The 21,911-nt window shown below is 32.5% G+C and overlaps 3 protein-coding genes across 8 annotated transcripts; 1 reads left to right on the top strand and 2 right to left on the bottom strand.

Annotated features, from left to right (window-relative positions):
* Positions 1 to 303: 303 nt before the first annotated feature.
* On the bottom strand, positions 304 to 2,520 carry LOC108764592 (uncharacterized). 2 transcript variants are annotated; one of them, XM_018512899.1, is made up of 3 exons: positions 1,984 to 2,520; positions 821 to 1,157; positions 304 to 648 (listed from the first exon to the last, which is right to left on the bottom strand). In XM_018512899.1, coding segments are annotated over exons 1-3 (552 nt in total). In that variant the 5' UTR covers positions 1,986 to 2,520; the 3' UTR covers positions 304 to 435. The 2 variants fall into 2 exon arrangements, with proteins under 2 accessions (XP_018368401.1, XP_018368400.1); XM_018512898.1 differs by having other exon boundaries at positions 2,176 to 2,520.
* Positions 2,521 to 4,330: 1,810 nt separating this feature from the next.
* Positions 4,331 to 7,772, bottom strand: Rab14 (RAS oncogene family member Rab14). The gene is made up of 7 exons (XM_018512937.1): positions 7,493 to 7,772; positions 6,276 to 6,388; positions 5,575 to 5,701; positions 5,368 to 5,485; positions 5,100 to 5,218; positions 4,942 to 5,010; positions 4,331 to 4,794 (listed from the first exon to the last, which is right to left on the bottom strand). Exons 2-7 carry the CDS (start codon positions 6,379 to 6,381, stop codon positions 4,677 to 4,679), a joined length of 657 nt encoding a protein of 218 aa, XP_018368439.1. The 5' UTR covers positions 6,382 to 6,388; positions 7,493 to 7,772; the 3' UTR covers positions 4,331 to 4,676.
* A 1,332-nt stretch (positions 7,773 to 9,104) lies between these two features.
* Positions 9,105 to 18,822, top strand: LOC108764616 (ankyrin repeat domain-containing protein 39). Of its 5 annotated transcripts, none has more exons than XM_018512939.1 (3): positions 9,105 to 9,350; positions 17,362 to 17,479; positions 18,204 to 18,822. In XM_018512939.1, exons 2-3 carry the CDS (start codon positions 17,374 to 17,376, stop codon positions 18,692 to 18,694), a joined length of 597 nt encoding a protein of 198 aa, XP_018368441.1. In that variant the 5' UTR covers positions 9,105 to 9,350; positions 17,362 to 17,373; the 3' UTR covers positions 18,695 to 18,822. The 5 variants fall into 5 exon arrangements, with proteins under 5 accessions (XP_018368441.1, XP_018368440.1, XP_018368442.1 ...); XM_018512938.1 differs by having other exon boundaries at positions 17,352 to 17,479; XM_018512940.1 differs by lacking the exons at positions 17,362 to 17,479; positions 18,204 to 18,822 and adding exons at positions 14,176 to 14,425; positions 15,564 to 15,687.
* Positions 18,823 to 21,911: the final 3,089 nt, after the last annotated feature.

The following is a 21,911-nucleotide window of genomic DNA, read 5'->3' as shown; positions in this document are numbered from 1 at the left end:
AGATTGTCCAAAAATAATTTACACTCTTTTTCAATTAAATTGAGAAAGTTATGTGATATGAATTTAATGTGAAAATACATTAATGATTTCATATTTAATATAAATGTTTAATACCATATAAAAATATTAACATTATATGTAAATAATATTAATATTGCTATTTATTATTTTAATAATGTTTCATTCAATTTACTTTCACGTACAGACAACGAGATATTCGAAAAATACAAAAATTTACATTTTTAAACAATTTAAATTTTGTTAAAAATTTCGAAAATATATATTAAAAAACCATTATTTTTAATATAGAATATCCAATACATATGTCTGTCATTCATAGCATGGATGTAAACGTTTGATGTGTACATAAATAAAAATTCTTCGGAGGGGATGCTTCGTTTTTTTTCTTTTACGATTAGAAGATCAGAATGATTATTAAGAGAAAACTGCCACCGTTTCTATCTCTAACGCGGACACGCCATGTTGCTTGATAGGTAGATAAACGCCTCCATAAATTTGAAATTCAAACATTGTAATATTTGTTGTATCTAGAGGCTCACCGTCCAGAATCTCAACTCCACGATAATAAGGTTTGAAGCCTTTCAAAGGTAAAGTCACCGTGGTAAATACGTCGTCCGATATTAATACCTGAAGCGGAAATTTTTGTAGAATATTTACCAAAAGAGGACTTTCCAATACAATATTTCAATATTTCATCGATAGAAAATTTAAACCAAAGGTTGATACATGATGAAATGGAATCGCTAATACGAAATAATAATGATAAATTGAAAATAAAATCGAGATTCTTAAACTTTACCGTGAAGAATTGTTCGTAGCTGAAATACATATTGGAATTCTGTCCTCGATGTCTCAGGGATATCTTGTAGTGATTATTTTGCCCTTGTCCTCGGCAAGTGATCTCAATATTTCTGTATTTTGACAGATTCAAATTTGTCAGTTTTCTAACGCCAGCGAAACCGGCACCATTTGGCTGCGGTTTCAGCAGCGTGAAGAAGACCGCTCTTTGAAAGAGCTGGCTTGTTTGTAGAGTTAAGGTAGCTTTGGATTTTCCTTCTGTCCTTACAGTGTCGGACATCTCCCGCCAATCATCCACACTTTGAACATCCGTGAAATCGAACAGCATCATTTTATCCCTGATTAAATTCAAATGATGCATAGACTTATGCTTTATACAGTTGGATAAATTCAATTTTTAAAAATATTATACAATTGTGCATCCATTCCTGTCGGAAAAGTCTATTTTAAACAGTTTATAATTTGCATAAAAAAATAGAATTCTGTTCACAATTTTATGTGCCTTTATAAGGGCGACTCGGACTAAAAATTACGATTATTAATTGAATTGGCGTTTAACTGGACCGACAGATGTTTATTTATCTCAATATTGTCACAAGAGGAAAGACTATCTAGTCAGACTTATATCGCTTATTTGCTACAACAATGACATAACTCAAAAGTTGTTATTTTTAAGTTTATTGTAGAAAAAGAATGAAAACAAAAAAAGAATTTGTATTCCTCTACAATTGATTATTATATAAAAATTATATTTTGAAATTAATCTAAGATTTTAATGATTTATAATGATTTATATATTTAAATTCATTTTATAGAAAATTTTTGTTTTCTCTGAGTTGTGTCGCTAATGTAGCAAATGAATGGTAATATCTATGGTAGAATTGTAGAAACGGGCCTATAATCGATTAATAAAACAAAATCTTTAATATATACAATTCATTGTTCTTCATCTTTTTTTCCAATACATTAAACATAATTCTATTAATTATAATTTAACTGGAGTATGCTGGTCGAAGTCGCTCTTATATTATAAATTAAAGCACTTGAAAAATTAAAATACATGCATTCAAATACAGACAAAATTATGAATAGAATTGCATTCTGAAGTCCGATATGAATTATAGATTGTCTAGGCGTGTAATAATTAAACAAGTTAAGTGATACATTTTAAAGTGAATTTGTCATTTTTGTTTGCAGTGGAGGTTAATTCACGAAGAAAGTCGTCTGTTCTCAATCATTTGTGATTTTTCTCGATATCTACGGTAATAGGAAGCTTTCGCTTTTCTAGACCCGTAATCCTGTACGCATAATTAATTTTCGAATGTATCATGCGTAATAATGATTATCACATCTCACCCTCTCGCAAAATGACAAGTCACGATAAAAACGGCGATCGTTCGTAAATTCATATTTCAAGTTATATTATTTTCAATGAGGATGACACAAGTTTATAAGACGAATATAATCGAGTCGATTACTCTTTGGTGACACGGACAATAGGTGCTGACATTTCATTGACATGCGACATGATCACGTTTGATTGCTTTTGATCACGTTGCTTGAAAGTTGCCAGGACTTGTATTGACTTGCTTATGCGCCCTCGGCATTTGTGATAAAAATAGCCATTACTTGGTAAGGCGTTATATAATGATAAAGAATGTTTTGATGATAAATGATGACAAACAAGTAGGTTGAAACGAAAAAAATATATATAACTTTAAAGTATATATAATTTTATTAATATTAATTATCTTTTCTTTTACATATAAAATTATTTTTAACTTTTTGTGACTGTGAATGACGTAAATTCATTATCTTTAAAAATTGAAGGAAACCATAATTATCATTCTTAAAAAATCGGACTTTGATAATGAAATTTATAATTATTTATTATTAATTTTGGCAAGCCAACTTGATCAATATTTAAATGAAAAGTTTTCAATTGTAATAAAGATTTTTAAGAGATCATATTATCCTATATTCTCTGTAATAATACGAAAAGTAAAATTCTTTATTATACAATTAGTTTTATGAATATAATATAGATATAAGTAGAATATTGATTAATGAAACAGTTTCCAAAAATTACATTGAAGATTTTAGTAAAAGTAGACAATAAAATGTATGGAAAAAAATTATATTCATTTCTTAAGAAAGCATTCATTAACAAAAACAAAGATTGGCGTTCTCTTTGTTAAAGCACCATGTAGAAGTATTTATTCCCTGACATATTCTCATATTTGTATATATATGTACAAAATACAAAAATATAACAATGATAAGAAAATGAACTTCTGATTTGTCAAACAAATTTTCTACTGGATATACGATAAAAAGAACGAAACTTTAATCCTAAATTTATCTTAGATACCTCCTAAAATATCTTAGATAATATCATTGAGAGGGTGCGTAATAAAACAACCATCCATGATTCAAAAAGATCAATAAAATTTTGGTCAAATTTATTCGACGCGATCTTTTGCATTTTCTTATATTATTGAATATAAATCGTGTTTACATGTCACACAACGTTGAAGAGAACGTAAATCATCGTGTTCGTTGCATGCTGCCTTTCATTTTATTTTCTTTTTTATTTCTTTATGGAGTCTCAGCCATATTAATATTACCTTTGTACTATCAAATCATAATAAGATAGAGCTTATGTAACTTCGTTTATGTGTGAGAACATACAAATTAATTTATCAATGTTGAATTAGTTTACATGTTTATATGCGCTCTCAATATAATAGATAATGTGAAAAATAATTTGCTAATATCGTTCTCTAATGTAAAGCATAGAAGCATCATACACATTAAGTTAGAGATTCGCTGAATAGATAAAAAAAAAACATGAAAAAAATGCGTGATAATATTTCAAACTAAATTGTTTCATATAATTTCAAGTAACATATGATTATATTTGCTAGTTTAAATTCTACAAATAAAAAATAGATTTTCGATTGATATCACAAACGAAAGACGAATAATTCCATCTTTAATTTGTCACTAAAGACAATGTTAAATTTACATATGTGTGTATACATATTTATGTTTCATCAAGAATAGAGATATCTTTTAAATATTAATTAAAAAAAAGTAAACTTTTGATCCCTACCTTCTCTCCCCATCTATCATTAATTTGCAAGATAACTGAAATCATTAAGCTCGCAATGTGTAAATGTGCATATCTTATCAATAAAACAGGTTTAAAAAGTGAGATTAAGAAAAATCTGACCGTTCATAATTTAAGTTAATTTTCATTGATTAAATTCTTTTAAAGCAAGAACTTGCATGTTACAACAAATATGATCCTCCCATGCAGATATAAATTAATTGAATATAAATTCCATCACTTGTGTTCGCTGTTAAGTCGTTCCAACGAAAATTTTCAATCAAACTTATGAGAGAAGTTAATCGCTTCTATATATAAGCTATTATATGTATATTCTATAAACGAATTCTTCCTTGATCTGATTTCACAAAAAATGCATGAAATATATAAAACGTCTACGTGAAAACAGAGTATATAAATTGCAATAATCATACAAAAGCCATTTTATCGACAAATGACTGACTCTTCGCGCCTCACAGAAATCAGTAGCATTACCAGAATCATTTTTATAACGTCTCTACATTGTGTCGCGTACTTATAACATTGTATTGAATATCGTAAATTGACGCTAATTAAAAAAAAGAACATTTTAATTATATTTCATTCTTTTTTTTAAGTGGACTTTGCTTATCAAAGGGAGGATACAGGCTACAAGACAATCTGTCAACTACACTTAGTACAAATCATATATGCATTAATAGTACCGATCAATTAATATTATCTATATACAAACAAATAATAAGACCTAACAGGAGCAGGAGTCCTTTCCTCCCTGCTGTTCATTAGATACTCCTTGGAGGCTGGTGCGACCTGGTTGACTCGGATTATGTTGTACACCAGATTCTGCTGCGTTTAGATCCAATCTATACCGACAGAAAATATAATTAATTTACCAATTAATATTATTCGGGACATGTATTAGTTTTTAATTTATATTTTAACGTGTGATATTTTTATTCAATGTAACATATTTTTTATTCTACGTGATTATAAATTACTATCAAACTCACCGCCCGTCTTGTATACTTTGGAATATTTTCTTTGCCGTTTCCAAGAAAGCTTCCTCCACATTGTGTCCCCTGTTTGAGAAAATTTGAATACACAAATCCATTTACAATCATTTAAAAATTTGTAATCAAATATTTTAAGATACTCTAGAGATACTCACGTCTTTGCGCTAGCTTCGACAAACATTAAACCATGTTCGTCAGCAAATTGCTTTGCTTCTTCATAGGTAACATCACGTTGACCTTCGAGATCACTTTTATTACCAATTAAGAATATGACCTGCACAATAATTAGTTAATTTTTGTTATATGGTTATAAAACGTATAAAAAAATTAATTTTTTTTCTTATATCATATGTGCAGCGGATAAATTAGTTCAATTAAACACTTGTAATCACATTGTGATATGTAATATAGCAATATACATACAGTGCTCGGATTTGTTAAATTCCTTGTGTCTGTCAGCCAGCTACTCAGATGATTGTAAGTTGAACGACGTGTAATATCGTATACCATTAATGCTCCAGCTGCACCACGATAATATGATCTAGATGAAGAAATATTTTCTCTTTAGTACACATTTATAATTTTATATCTATTAGATACAATTATCGTTTGAAAAACAACCATTATTACCTAGTAACTGCTCTGAATCGTTCTTGCCCAGCAGTGTCCCATATCTGCAGTTTTATCTTCTGTCCTGCTACTTCTATAATTCTAGTCCCAAATTCGACGCCAATGGTATGTGGACAATCTGCCATGACTAAATTTACAAAGTCATTTATACAAAAATGTATATTCTTTAACATTTTTATATAAATATAAAATATAATATGTCAAGAAATAATCTTATTTTTTGGAATAAGTTAAAAAAAAATCATATTTTAAATAGAAAATAGAATTAAAAAATAGTATTAGATTGCATATAATTTAATTATAGAATCCACGAATGGTATCCTTATTTAAAGAGAAAAATTAAATATCTAATTCTCTTTAAAAATGAAGAATTTAATATTTATAGTACCTACTATAATATATAGTTTTTTCATTTAATAATTTTTCTTTAAAATAGAGGGTCCTTTTTTATCATAGATATACTAAGACAAAAGTCAGTGCACTGTTGCAATTATAAATGTTGTCTGTCATGCACAACGCTGCATGTATATACAGCATAATGCGTTACAGTCGTACAATTATGTATGCATATGATTACAGCACATCCTTTAAGAATGTCATAACAAATAATGATAAATCACCAAATTAATTCAGCAAAAACAATTTTCCTTATTTTACACACAATATATATACATTTCTTTAATTATTTCTTTATTACTTACATTTTTTTTCTGTAAACTGATGAAGCAGGCATGATTTGCCCACTCCCATATCCCCTATGATGATATACTTAAAGATATAGGAATAATTATATGGACCGGTCGACATTTTGCACCTGCAATAAAGATTTCAAGAAAATAGTACTATATTTCTTGCAGCTGTCTATTATTATTATTATAAATTATTCTGCAAGAGATAAAATTAAAGCTCATAATCTACCATGAAAGTTCTTTAAATAATGTTTTCTTGTAAACTTATTGTTGAGAGATATCTAAGATGGATTCTGCTAATCTCACACTTCATAAAATATCCCACGATCTTTTGTTTTCATTTAGCATGAGATAAGACATGATATGACTCATAAGAGTATACTAACATCAGATAAGAATCTTTTAATGCATGCAAATCAATAAATTTAAGACAACTATACTTGTAATATAATTTAAAAATTAATAAAATCTTTAAATTATTATCAATCTTGATTGATAAAGAAATGTAATATTATATCCATTTATTTTTTAAAATAAATTATACAATTTTACTGAAATTATTATTTGAGTTTTAATATTATTCGAAAAAATGATTTATTAATTTATTATTACATATAAATAAATATAAGTTGCGTTTCTTTATCAATCAAAATTGACAATAATTTAAAGTTTTTAAAAATTAATTTTGGAATTATATTATTATATATATATATATATTTAATACATTTATATAAAATTCTTTAAATTAAAAAAAACAATATATATTTGATAGTGAATGACACACAGAAATGTTGTTTACGAATTGATGCATTAATAATTCATGAGTAGCCTGGTATAAAAATTATTCTCGTCAGAACTGACATTCGCAAATCAGGCGATATTGAATTACTCGGCTCTCGCGACAGATTGAATTGAATTTGACGAGGAGACCAGGAACATATGTTCGTCGAAGGCAGAGCTTCCTTAAACTCCGCGGACGCGGATCCGTCGAGGCAACAACGTCAACAATACACCCGCACCGCCCACTCCCATAATTACGTTACGCCTAATTAACGCGATCTTCGTGATCGGCGAGGATACGTAAGAAAGTCTACGAGAGACAGACGTGACACGGACCTGTCGCGTTTTTTCTTGAATATTGAATCTTGAATATTCACCGAGCCGATGATAACTGGCGTTAGGAGATAGTAGAAGTCTCGAATGTCAACAAAGCACAGAGGATTACTCACACGCTCGTGGAACGGCGCCGTGTAGTGGAAGGCTGCTTGTCGTGATCGTTGGGCCGTGACCGAAGGGTGTGAACAGGGAACGTGCGGACGACGGTCCACGGACTCGTTGCTCTACGAACACCAAGTTATTTTGTCATCGAGTCGTACAACGACCAAACGACGCGGAGAAACGCTCGCCTCGAAATATCACGCGCAATATGGCAGGCCGCGCTTGTCGCTAGCGACGATGGCGACGAGCGAAACGTCAAACCACCTGTCACTCGCTTCAAGTCCGTTCGTCCGTCCGTCCATCAATCTGCTGCAGCGCTGCGGTCAGTGCGGTCTCATCGTTCGACTCAGTCGGTCGATCGATCGATTTTCGACTCGCGCCAACTTCGCTCGCTGCGGCGCCACTTCTCGCGGCTCATGCGACGTCATAAATTCTGATTCGTCGAAAGAATGGTATGGGTACCTATCATGAAATATGTCGGAATAATTCCGATTGGAATCCATTCCGACTTTTTCCATGATAGGTACCCTGGTATCTGGTTGCATCAGAGAGAAACCTGCAGCCGGTTCTACGTTAGTTGCAAGCTGATCGCAAGTTTATTGCGACAGCCAATATGAAGCATTGGATGCATCCAGAAGCACGACCGCTCACTGAGCGCTCGGTGAACTCTCGCATCTGATTGGCATATTCCATTAGATCGAAAAATATAGACCAAACAGATACAAGAGCTCAATGAGCGCTCAATGAGCGGTCATGCTTCTGGATGCACCTATTGATTTCAAAATGCAAGCTTCAGATTGGCTGTCGCAACAAACTTGGGAGGGCTCCGATTGCACACATCGCATATTGCGCACATGTATCGCTGATTGGCCAATTTAAAAATAAAATAATCTCATTGGCAAAACAGTGAAAAATTACTAGGCACCAGTTGATATGAGTGGTGTGTACAATCAGAACTGTAGGCAAACGGGATCCTCCCAAACTGTCCCTTCTATGGATAGTCTACACGCTGCTGTCTTGAGAATTTAGTACAGAGACGAACCACATCTGCTTTCGACGATACGATTTTATCGATAGTGTTAGAAAATGTGTGTAGTCACGTAGTTCTCAAACTGAAAATGGATGTACTGGCGGTAGTGTACGGGTGATTTCGACGGCAACAGGAAGAAGGCCAGAATGGCGCCTGTCTCAGGTTTCTCTCTGAATTAACACTATTGGCAGTCTCTAGAGCAGTCTATTTATATAATAAAAGATAACGAATTAGGTCCATATTACATGCATCCGTCTTTTGTCCCACGACAAATTTTTCAAGTCTCGATTGATTATAGGACAAAGAGGTCCGAGAGCCTCTTTGTCTTGCAGCCAATCAACACGCTTGAAAAATTCGTCGCACGATAAAAAACGGACGCATATAATATTGGCCTTACTTTTTTTCGGGAAACGAACGGTAACGAGTTATTTTTATGAGGTAACATGCCTGAGATTAATCTAGATTAATAGAAATGGACATAAATGGCAAGCCAATCAGGATTCAATGCCTCTCCCTTTCGCCTCGTAATTTCATGTTACGTTTCGCGTCTAGTTGTTTCTTGTGCTTTTGAACAACGCTAATGAAGTATTGCGTACTGCGTAGTCAGCGTCAGTCAACGTAGTGTGCACTTTTGTGTTCATTCCAGTTCACTATAAATCCGAACGCGTAGAAACGATTTTCACTTAAAATAGTATATTTAGATAAAAAACAGAAAGCAGGAAATTTTAAGATAATCGATATCACGGCCGTGACAGACTTCAAATTATCATCGAAAGGGCATATAATAGTTGTTTTAACCGCTCCGGAATTCTCCGCCCTCTTTATCACTTCGCATATTGGTAAGAGTCAATACATGTCGACAGCAATTGTGAAAATTTGTACGACGCATGTGTTGAGCAAAATAAAACTTTTCTGAGTCACGTGTGATGGAATAGCATTCAGATTTATTCAGAACTTTTTTTCTTGTGAAATGCTGATTCGTAAACATTTCGTCTAACGATTTGTCTCTTTGTTCTCTTAATTGTTGATTTGAAAAGGGTATAGTATATATTTATTTGTAAAAATAAGAAGAGCTGCGTGATTAGCTTTTACTTTCATCCTATTTTTGTATTTATCAAATAACTTTTAAACACGTGGCAAACTATATAAATGTCAAAATGTACGAAATTTTCTAATTTACAAACAAATGAATAATTATTTCTATAATCAACTATATATAGCATGTAAAATTATAGATAGTCCATTTGTGTATCGATTATTGTTTCATATATTTTAACATTTTTAGTTTGCCACATGTTTAGAGATAATCGAAATTTTTTAAAATAAATTCAAGAAATCATTTAGTGATTACAAAATTACGATCAAATTAACTATAAAGGCTAGCTTTTTACGTAGCTCTTCTTTTCCAATAAGCATCAGTAAACTTATTGATCAAATGGAAGTTGAACGAACTCCATATTATAGTCATAGTACATTCTAGTACATTCTAGTATAGTATATGTTCTAGTATAGTCTATGAATTTTATTAATGTTTTAAAATGCAATACTAGTCGATTCTTCTAGAAATCTCTGGATATTTTTCATTCTTATTGATTAATCAAAGTTTTTGATATGAGTATAGTACTTATATATAACTGAGTATATATAAATAAAATATATAGTATATATAAATAATAACTGAATATATTTTTAATATATTCAGTTATTATTATTTAGATTTTTTAAATCATTTTAATTTTGTGTAATATTGATCGATAAGTATGATTGGCCTATTGATTTTGCAATAAGACTAAAGACGTTTGAATGATGTGACGATCCTTTTAAACTCTCTGGACCTTGTCTAATGTTTACAATATTCAATTCATAAGTTGCATTGATAAGTTAAAATTTTAGTAGGTGCGTTCCAAATTGTACACTAATTAGCACACAGGAATAATTCTCATGTCATAATATCAGATTAACAGTTGTGTAGAAAGGTTTAACACTATTCATCTAAATATGTGTTACATATATCCATAGGATATCATCTATTACAGATTGTTTTAGCTGACTTACAGATGCCATACATTCTAGTACGTGGCAACCTAGCATCGTACAGTCATAAATATCCCTGGAGGGTTTTAGTATCAGGGCTTAAAGGTACGAAGACTCCTCTATATTTGCCCTTACGCAAATATATATGTTACTTTTTTGTTTTTTCAAACTTTTCAATTAAATTAAGTGCCCCACGATTCGTGAATTATGTTTGAAAATTCTATCTGACGTTTCTTTTGTAATCTTTCTACATACACGTAATAAAAATAACACAAGATAGTAAAACAACGTATTCTCAGGATAAATTGACACGTCTTTGAAGATTAGAGGAGATAATGTTGTGGCTAGAAATATTGCAGGTGTAATAAAGCAACAATTTTTTAGGTACAAGTAATATTCAATTATGTTATAGCGGCTGACATAGAGCAGTTGAGTCGGTTCTCCACTATAGGATATTGCGACGACTCGACGATAGTATATTTGCAACATCCTTGCATAATATTGACTGCTTTAGAGGTACTCGGTTACAAAGTCGTCGCATCATCCAGTACTAGCATTAAGCAGGATTATAATGAGTACATGTGGACTATGAGAAAAGAATTCTCAGAACCTGAACCCGATACTGTTGTAAAAAAAGCTGGTATGGCTCGAAATATACTGCTGCTTCAAGAGCACTTAACATTGCATAGTGATATTCATTAGGCACAACCATTCTAATGCTTCTAAGATAAAGCTCACCTACTTCATTATCTAATCTAATTTAACAATCTTAGCTTACTCTCGCAATGTAAACAAGTTGTTACAGCATGTGCATACATTAATATTAATTCAGGGACAGCATGTTGCACTGAAATTAGCAGCATGCACGCATTGAATCATTATTGGTACTTTCGGGATGGATAATTACCATTAATTCCTCTGTGGAAAGTAAACACAGTGAAGAAATTTAATAAAAAAAATTAATTAAATACATTTCTACATAGATTACTATGTGAGAAATCAGAAAACATTCATTGATATAAGTATGTTGATACAGAAGATAATGATACATATTTGGCGAGTTTAGTAAAAATGACATGATATTGATATTCGTACGTATTTTTGTCTTTGTTAAGAATGAAATGAAGATAGAAAAAGAAATATGACAATACTATCTTAAAGTTTCATTGAACTCTACAAGTTTATGATATAAAATACGTATCAATGTTATCTTGTGTACATATTAAGTTATTATGGTGTTCAAATAGCGTACAAATATATTACAGATATATATGCATATATACAGAGTGTCCTTTAATAACCGGAACAGCGCTTAAGGGTAAATTCCTTCTTACGGGCCACCCTGTGTATGTATATGTATTGTATATATATATATATATATATATATGTAGGGAGATCTTTATCTTTACGTATATGTATTGCTCAGAGATGTTTGGATTAGGCTCATATTTAATTATATACAATAAATCTCGCAGATATGTTGACTTTCAGAGTGCGTATGACCACCCACACATTTGTAAAAGTGATAAAAGTATTGTGAGAGTAAACTGAAAGAAGTCCCATTTGATATATTCAGCAGAGGTTGTCCAGTATATTATTTCCTTTGTGTCTAAAATCTCATAGTTATTTAAGATCTCATGGGAACCTTTTTTTTGTTAATAAACAACTAAATTCGATAAATTCATATGATCCAACCATATGTATATAAATAAGTGAAATGGGTGTATGAAATTGTACAGTGCATTTTAAAAAAGAGCACGAGAAACAGTTAATTGGATAGAACAAAAAATGGTGCCTTACATAATATAATTAAGAAAAAATTATAATTTCTTCTACTATTTAAAATAATTCAATAATATTTTCTAAAAAAGTTTACGTACAACGGTTTTTTATTTTTTTTCTAGTCTTTAATTCTCTAATCCTGGTAAACGTAATATTTGTTCTTGGGCTATTCTTGCACTATGTTTTGTATTTGCTATTTGATCATGCACATCTTCTACTTTCCGTTCGCTTTCTTACCCTAAATTGGTTGCGAGCACATTTCCATTTTTATGTACATACGAAAGAAACCCGAATATGTAGGTGGAATACGAAAGAGGAATGAAGAAAAAGGAAAGAATATAGAATCTTGTATGATTATGTATTCTTGGAAAAAAAAATTATATTGATGAAGAACGGAAATACTTTCTGGGGTAGAATGATTTGTATTTTATTTTTGACATTATATAATATTTATTAAATGCTACATATGTATTAACGATAAATGATTATCGTTCTCTCTAAGAGCTCTATTACATTTTGCACATGTACTTATGTAGCAACTTGTTTTTTGCATCATAGCAATTAATACCAAAATATATATTATAGCTGAAGCATTTCATATATGTTCCGATGCACATAAAATTCCGAATTAATTTTTAAATGTGGAATTTTTTCCATCATGTAATGTGTGATAAAAGTTCAGTGAATTTCTATTTTTAATGTATAAAACGAAAATTATATGGTGTGACGAAAAACATTTTGTTATATTTAATAGAAATAAATAATTATAATATTTTTAATAACTTCAAAATAATACTTCAAAATATATACTTGAAGATAGTATTTTATGATATTTATATACGACACGGTTATTATATATATTAACTGCATACATTTATACCAAATATATTTTTATTTTAGAATTTTCAGATTATTTGCTAACAATACATATGGTATCGTCTGATATTACAAAAAACTTTAGCAATATTTTTTTACTCAGAATTTTATGCATTATTGGAAAATAGGTGAATTTGCATAGAAAATTCATCTTAGCATTATCATTTGCGTATTATACATGTGTACATTTATAATGTTATTCTCTCAATAGAAAATATTTATTTAGAAATTATCTGCAATATTTTAAGCAATATACTCATAGAGATATACTTAACGTCGATAGGAAAAAGTCGATAGGAAGTCGATAGGAAAAAATTGTAACTATGACTTGTTATCAAAGTCTTTATTTTCTTCAAAGTCTGATCAAATTTTGAGTAACTATTATGTATTATCTCTCATTATCTTCCAATACTTCCAATCCTATAACTATTTGTTTTCTATTGAAGATATGATATAACGCGTTATCTGTTAGCTTCACTAATGTTCCATTCGACCGGAATGTGCCATTTATCGTGAAAGTGAATGAATCACATTTTAATATATTCTTAGGATAGAGATATTTTGTTTCTACAAGATAATTGTAAGATGTCAGAAAAGCAATTTAAAACTTTATTAGGAAATACTTTAAATTTTTGACCTATAATGAACTTTATTTCTTTATTGATGAAAATTAATTCTGAAGCTATGTACATACATATTTTTAAAGTAACTTGAAAACCAGTCGCATTTTTATATTAGCTTCAACAGGAACTCAGAGAAAAGCTCTCGTTATTCTTGTTGATTATTGCCGTAACTGTTCGAAGGGAGAAAATATCACAAAAATTTTAATAAAAGCACCTCGCGATCGCAGATGTTTTCTGAATTTTCTATTAAATATCGGATAAAGAAACTCGAAGGGGTGATTCTTGCATCACTTTCGAGATAAACGGCTCCGATCGTCACTCACGTGCGTCACGTTTGCTTTTCTTCTAGAAGTAAAGCCCAACGAGGTATAACGATACTTTTAGCGCGACAATGGCAACGACAACCAATTCCAAAAAGCAAGACACCACCGCCATCGACGAGGACGACGACATTTTCTATTACGTCGGTGTAAAAGCGTCACCGTTCGCGGCCGATAGCGCGGTTTTCGGTTTGCCACCGAAGGAGGTATCGGCCTTACGCTGCCGCTTCCCGCTGTCCCCTTGTAGCACGAATGTTGTGAACGGAATTATGCTTAAAGGTTAATAACCCAGAATTTTGACGAGATTAAGAATTGCACGGACCATTTTCTAAGGACCTGAAAAGATTCAAGATTTCTCGATTATGATGCAATTTTTATTTGCGCGCAAACGTTAACTCTGCAAATACATGCGTACGTGCATGTCAGAGATAGCAGTACTTACTCACTTATGAAATCTCTGTTAATTATATAGTATTACCTAGCAAAAGTAGCAAATGCAAGAAATTTAAATGATTTGTACAATTATCCAAGGTTTTTTAAAATTATGATCTTGTAAGAATACATGAAGCAAACGCATCGTATATATAATTGTATAAAATTGTTAAGGAATGCCCTTAATTTCATATTTTCATTATACGATACAATCAATAATGATAAAAATAATTTATAAAAAAAGAAATGTCAATTATGAAAAATTGTCTAACAAAAAATTTAAGTAAAATGACTGAAATTGCAAATGATTTAATATTAGTTGGCTATCAGGTTACAGTTGATACAACTAACAGTGTCAGCAGAAAAAGCAGCTTTGCTAGTACTTTAAGATTTTTTAATACGATTGGGTCTTTAGTTTTTCTCATTGGGTATAAATATATAAATCAATCGGGTTAAAGAATCTTATAACAATTGCAAAGTTTTTTCTGCTGATCGTAGCCATTATTTTGTGCTGGTTAATTAAAAATAATAAATCAAAACAGATTATATGTCACGATTTTTCATACGTTTCATTTTATTTTCATTTTCTCGGTTCAAGAAAGCATGCAGTTGAAGAGTTAATGTTTTCATGTAAATTAACAGTATTAACAATAATATGCAATGTAACTTGTTAATAAAAGATATGATACTTGTGATTGACGTTTAAATAGATTTATGATATTTGTATTAATGAGATTCTTGGATCTTTTGTGGGGCAGATTCTTTGTCATAGCCACAAGTATTAATATTATCATTTTGTTGATTGTGAAAATGATTTAATAGTTTTTAAAAGTTTAATTAATTTAATAGAGATATATGAAATTTTATTATTAAGATAAATATATTACGATTTATAAAAGTTTCGAATAAAACTAGTCGTGATCTAATAATATTAGCTTCTTCATAGGATATCCTTTAGGAACTTACGTTGCAAAATTGATTTCAGGCACACCATTCTCCGTCATAAATGCTCTAGCTGAGCTCGGCTATCGAGTTGTTTGTAGTACTGGAGAAGCCGAGGTACTTTGGACACTGCAGCGGGATTGTTAACGCTTTAAAAATGGGCCTTACTGCAAGCGCATTATATGTCTAAACATATATTCTCTTGTGACTTCTATATATACAATATGTATGTGTCTTTATAAATCAAACTGTAGAAATTAGTATTAATGAATCGATGAGATTTGTAACTTCACTTTGTTCTTTTTTTTGCATCTACTTTTATATCTTGGAATGATGAATGTTGCGGAAATTAACATTTGTAACTGCGCCTCGGGGGAAATTGAGTTAGCTGTATATGTGTGCGGATCAATTAAAAAGGCTTTGTTTTAAAAATGATCAATTGTACGTTGCAAAATTGGATATCGGTATGTATCGGAAGTACTGAAATGCAGCTTTCCGTTAGAATAATAAAAAAATAAATACGTTCCATCTTTCCCTTAGGAATCTTACACTTTAATTCTTGTGCGAAATCACACGAATGAATTCTCACGTTATCGGACGTGATATATTGTGTACCGCGGCAGTGATGAGTTCCTTTTTTTACGACTTCGAAAATGACGCGGTAAAATTGTATAATCATGATAAGACTGTTTAGAGGGGAGGGAAATATGATCCCGGAGATTGTGAACCACGTAAACACTTCTGCAACGTGCAAAATAATCACGTTGCGGATAATAATAACTTACAAGCGATTGCGGAAATTTCGTCAGACCAAAGGAGCATGTGTTGATTGCGTCATATCCACTATATGTAATACTGAAGTATTAATTATATACATTGATTTGTGATATCTTTACCTCGTTGCGTGGAAAATGGGTTTTTTAATGTTTTATCGAGGATTTATGACGTGAGTCTCGTAGGATCCAGATTGGGCCAAATTGGCGCAACGTTTAGATTGCACCAAATTGGCCCATATTGGTTTTCAACTGTTTTAGTGTTTATAATTGTGAAGAGTGAAATTTTATTATAGTGCAAATACCATTTACATATATTATATCTTTATATAGCATACTATTATTTAAACAACATCTGTAATCTTTTCCCACCATTTGCTTTATTATATAATTTGTCGTATAATTATTGTTATACGCGAGATATTGTTTCTCCGGATCGATCGTGGTCCAGAGAGTTTAAGAGTGTAAAACCATTTATAGAAAAAAAAGTTGATGATATTTTGTTACTCTTATTGCAAATATAAATGTCGATCTAAAGATTTTATTGCAGATTATAAATGCCAATCTAAGGGATTATTGCAATCGATGTTTCCTGTTCTTATTAAGAATGGAATCTATATCGAATGAAATTATTAAAAGCAATCGTTAACTCGTAGTGTGACAATTATATATTAGTTTATTCATAAGTAAGAAAATCAAAAGTTATCAAAGGTGGAGGGAACGAGAGTATATTTATAGTTTAACAGTCTGAATAGTTGGTACAAGCAGCGTTTGCGCTAATTCGACGTGAATTTTATATTTATGTATAGCTAGTAATTTCTTTCATATATGAAGCTGTATTTTATATGTACGGCAGTTATACATAGACTTATACTCAACGTATAATTGAACGTTGCTTATGTGTGTTGCAAATTATGAGAAATAAATAAACATAGAAGTCTATATATCGTACAATTTATACATTCCGAAAAATCTTTATCTCTGAACTTGAAGCGATCTTTTCCTCTTCAGATGTATATATTTCAGTTAATCAAACTTAATATAGGATTTTTTAACAGTCATTTGCAGATACAATAAACAATGGAGCATTCTTATGACCACAAAATGTGTTGCGAAGGGGCTGCACGGTACAATGTCTGTCAGAATATAGACGAACTTTATTTCGAACGCGGGCTTTGGACGGCAGGTAAATGAAAGTGATACCGTTGCTGATACAGATATTTATTTGGAATAAGGTAGACTGTAAACGATGAAGCATTTCAGAACATATTACAAATGAACAAGATCGCAAGTGAATTGGATGATCATACGTTCAGATTTGACTGTGCGCTTCAGTCTTATAACCAATTCAGAATTCAATTGACTTTATTTTCATTATTTTGTATGTTTAATATAGGTGATTGCATAATATGCAAAATAGAAATCATATAATACAAAATAAAGATTAATTTCTGAACGAATTATAAAATCTATTAAAAACATGTATAATTCGAAGCTAATATAAGTTTTATATAACATTTATATACTCGGTATCTATAGATTTTTAAAATGCTGAACAAAAATTATCTATTACAGTAACACAAAATTTATAAACAACGAATATTAGAACTTTATTATTGCTTTTACATTGTAAAAGTAATTATTTTATATTACAATAAATATTAAAATTATTATTCTTTATACAGTTTTTATAACAATTTATTATTATAATGATTATATTATTAGTACTTTGTGTCATTTTTGTATTGCTTGTAATAATCTTTTTTTACGATTTTTGAGAATATAATTCATCAGGAATGTTGCAGTCTGACAATGAGAGGATCAGTTGTACACGAGTTAGATTTCACATTATCAGGAGTTTGGCTTCTTTTTCTGCGTTTTTGCATTGGTTTTTCGTGCGTTTTTTTCAGCGCTGGATGGTAACGAGGATCGTGTCCTTAAGCTACTGCAAAAGGGCGTCTTCGTCGATACGCCGGACACGACAGCTGGCTACACAGCATTGCATTACGCAACGCGGAGTGGGCATTACCACGTGTGCAAGATTTTGCTGCAGCACGGTGCGAATGTGAACGCGTGCACCCGTAGCCTGAGAGCGACGCCTTTGCATCGCGCGGCCAGCATGGGCCATATTAAAATTCTCAAGCTGTTGCTTACCTACAAAGCAGATCCCAATCTGACAGATGTAGACGGTAGGACAGCTCTGCATCGGGCTATTCCAACGATAGCCGGTTCCGTTGAAGGCGTCGAGATCCTTCAGTCATTGTTGCGGATCACCGATCGCACTGTCAAAGACAAAACCGGGCAAACTGTCGACGACGTGTTTGAAAGTTGGAAAATGACGCAGAGCGAAGATGAAAAAATAAAAATAATGGAGAGATTGTTTTATCATAATCAGGAATAATAAGGTGAGAAATTTGGTGAAAAATGTGTGGAAGTGCAAGTATGCATTTCCTTTTTACGAAGAAATATCGTAAAGCCTCAAAGTCTGATTTGTAGAAAATATTAGTTGAGGCGGAAAACGATTTAACAGAGGAGTGCAATAATTTCTTATAATTATAATAATTTTTAACTTTTTTCGTTGTATCAAAAACTATTTAAAATAAAAAATTTTATACAAAAGTTTTATAATAGAGTCACCTTTATTTATCCATATAAGTTTTTTTAAATATTGAAAATATAATTTTTGAAATTATTTTTTTTTTAATATTGACGTGGATAAATAAAAATATTTTCATTATATATGTAAAAATTTTGTACACAACATTTTTTAATATCTTGAATAGTTTTTGAGATATAACGAGAAAAGCTATAAACCTATTTCACCTCTTAATCATTTTTTCAAACTAATATTTTCTAAATTCATCTATGTTTATGAAACTTATACGTATGCTAGATTTCATTAAAATCAGAATTAAGTATTTTGCGTCCTTTGCGAGGTTGGCTTGTTAAATGAAAGCCACCTCATCTAAAAGTAACATAACATCGATATTACGACTTTACATTCAACAATATCATTGTTATGTAACAGCATGTATTAAATTACATTAATATTATTGAGTGCGAAATTATAATGTTAATGTTATATATATGTTACTTTAGTTGGTATATCGAACTGGAGAGAGATAAAAATATTATAAAAGTATGTATACTTGTATCAAGACTTGTTTTCATACACTTGTAAACAAAAATGAATCTCTATAATATATGTCGGATAGATAATAATATCTTCTGTGTAAAGACTTCTCGATGCTCAAGAAGTAGGATGAAAAACTATATGACTATTTGAAGGAACTTCCGAATTTTAATGTAATAAGAATTATATTAATAGCGTAATAAAATATAATATTAATAAAATATTTTCAAAAAGAAAAAATGTTACTCTTCATGTAATAGTGAACAGTTAATTTAAAGATCATTAGATTCTCATTAGTTACCTTCTTCTCACATTTCAACAAACCTGATAATTTACCGAATTACAGACAACAAAATTAGGATATAACAGGTTTGTTCTTTTTAATTGAACTTCTCGCACGGTTTATCTTTTTTCTTTTTTCCTCTAATATGGGGAGAAAAAGAAGAAAAATGAATCATACAAGTTGAGTTAAAAAGGATGTCTTTTGTGAGACATTTTTCTTTAGTTGAAATCTACGGGATGTCCCATGAAGGAGGGAATAAGAAAAATAAAATGATGATGAAATATTTGTATCGTTTAATTAAATGTTTACAAAAGTATCAAATATCGCCAAATATTGCTGATCTTTATTTAAAAAATTAACATTTTTTAAACAAAAAATTAAATAGTATTTTAAATTTTTGAAATATATATCGTTAAGAATTTAGCATTTCGAAAGTATATATCAAAAATTGATAAGATTGATGATATTTAATATTTTTATAAACATTTAATTAAATACAAATATTTTTAATCATTTTCACTTTATACATAAATAAAGCTGTTAAATATTTTTTTAAATTAAAAATTACTTAATTTTCCTTATTTCCTATGCGTTTAAAAATGACAGCTGATTAGTTTCAATTTCCAGAGGGCACTCTTATAATACTAGCCAATTTATTACCGAAAGACAGTAATTACTTATTTGGAGTAAAAGCGCTATATATTTTAACTTTTAATACTTAAGCTAACTAATTAATTACTGCCTTTCAATATTAAATTGATCAGATCAGTATCAGATTTCTACGAGAGTTTCAGACGGTTCCTGCAAAAATATCTAAAACATTTTACAGATATTTTAAGTCTTGTGTTTCGATTTTAGACTTTCGTTGCCCGAATAAATATTCACGGATGACAACGCGAAGCGATGCGATGCGACGCGACGTTCTCGTGAAAGAGTGCGATATATACACGCGACGCGACGACGCGACCGCGGCGTCCGTCCGTCCGTCCGTTCGTTCGTTCGTCTGCGCGCGCGACGGAGGTAGATGGAGGGACCAGGAGGGACGGAGTCGGACGGACATGCGGCATGCGGCCGCATAGGGTCGTGCACTTGATATTGAAGCGGCTTCGTGGCGCTTCGGCGACGCTCGGCCGTCTCCGGGTGTTCTCGATGCACGTTACGCGGTGGGCCGGTGGGCCGCCGGAGCCCCCGGAGCCCCGGAGCCGGAGGAGCGGAGTCTCGCGATAAAACAGCGGTGCCACCTAGCGGCGCTACCACTCTCTCCCCTCTCCCACTCGGAATCGTCGTTCGTGGCGCGGCCGCGCCAGTCGTTGCACGACGGGGAGTCGTCAGTCGTTTCACGAGTGGTACCAACCGCGGGTTCGTTCGCGCGTGCCGTCAAAGCAAAAGCGTGGCGTCGCTCGCGCCCGTTTTTCGTCGTCGACGTTTCCAACCACCAACGTTTACGCGTGAGACCCGTGTGGAAAAATAAGTGCGGCGTACTCACGGCACGGGACAGTCGTCGCGTCCGGCGTCAGTGACAAAATATCGGGCCGCTCCGCGTTCTCTTTCTTTCTTTCTCTCTCCTGCTCTCGCTCTCGCGCGCGGCGCCGCTCTCATCGTCGTTGCCGTCGCTCAGTCGCTGGATCGCTGGATCGTCTCCACCGCGGCTTTTACGTCCACGCCCGTTTCGCTCCGTTTCGTTTTGAGCGAGAGCTCCGCTTTTTCTCCGTCGTCGCGATCTCGCGGCGCGAGTGACAATCGGCCGGAGACCGTGCGGCGATGTAACGTCGTCGCGCTGCTCTGTGACGTCACGCACGTCGGGTCGCGCTAATCGAGAAGTATACACACAGAGAGAGAGAGAGAGACACGCGCGCGCCCAACTCACACAAACGCGCACCCTGAGCGGACAGCGCGCGCGCGCGCGCTCTCCGTCCGTCGTCGTCGTGGTGTCATCGTCGTCACCGTAGCACGCTACGTTTCTATCTCCTGCGCCCCTGTCCACATAACACACACTCGTACGCGCGCTTCGTTATACGCAATAACGCGGAGACGAGAAAGAGAGAGGAAGAGAGAACGCGCGGTGTGTGCTGTGCGTGCAAACGGTGAGAGATAGAGCGAGACGGAGGAAGGACAGAGAGACCGTGCCTGGTAAGATCGCGAGAAACGGTCGCGGGGAGAAGTGTGAGCGAGAGCGCGATAGATAATAAATAAGGACGGAAC

This window comes from Trachymyrmex cornetzi, unplaced genomic scaffold (assembly GCF_001594075.2).
Source record: "Trachymyrmex cornetzi isolate Tcor2-1 unplaced genomic scaffold, Tcor1.1 scaffold44, whole genome shotgun sequence".
Taxonomy (NCBI): domain Eukaryota; kingdom Metazoa; phylum Arthropoda; class Insecta; order Hymenoptera; family Formicidae; genus Trachymyrmex; species Trachymyrmex cornetzi.
This window is presented reverse-complemented; position numbering and strand designations above follow the sequence as displayed.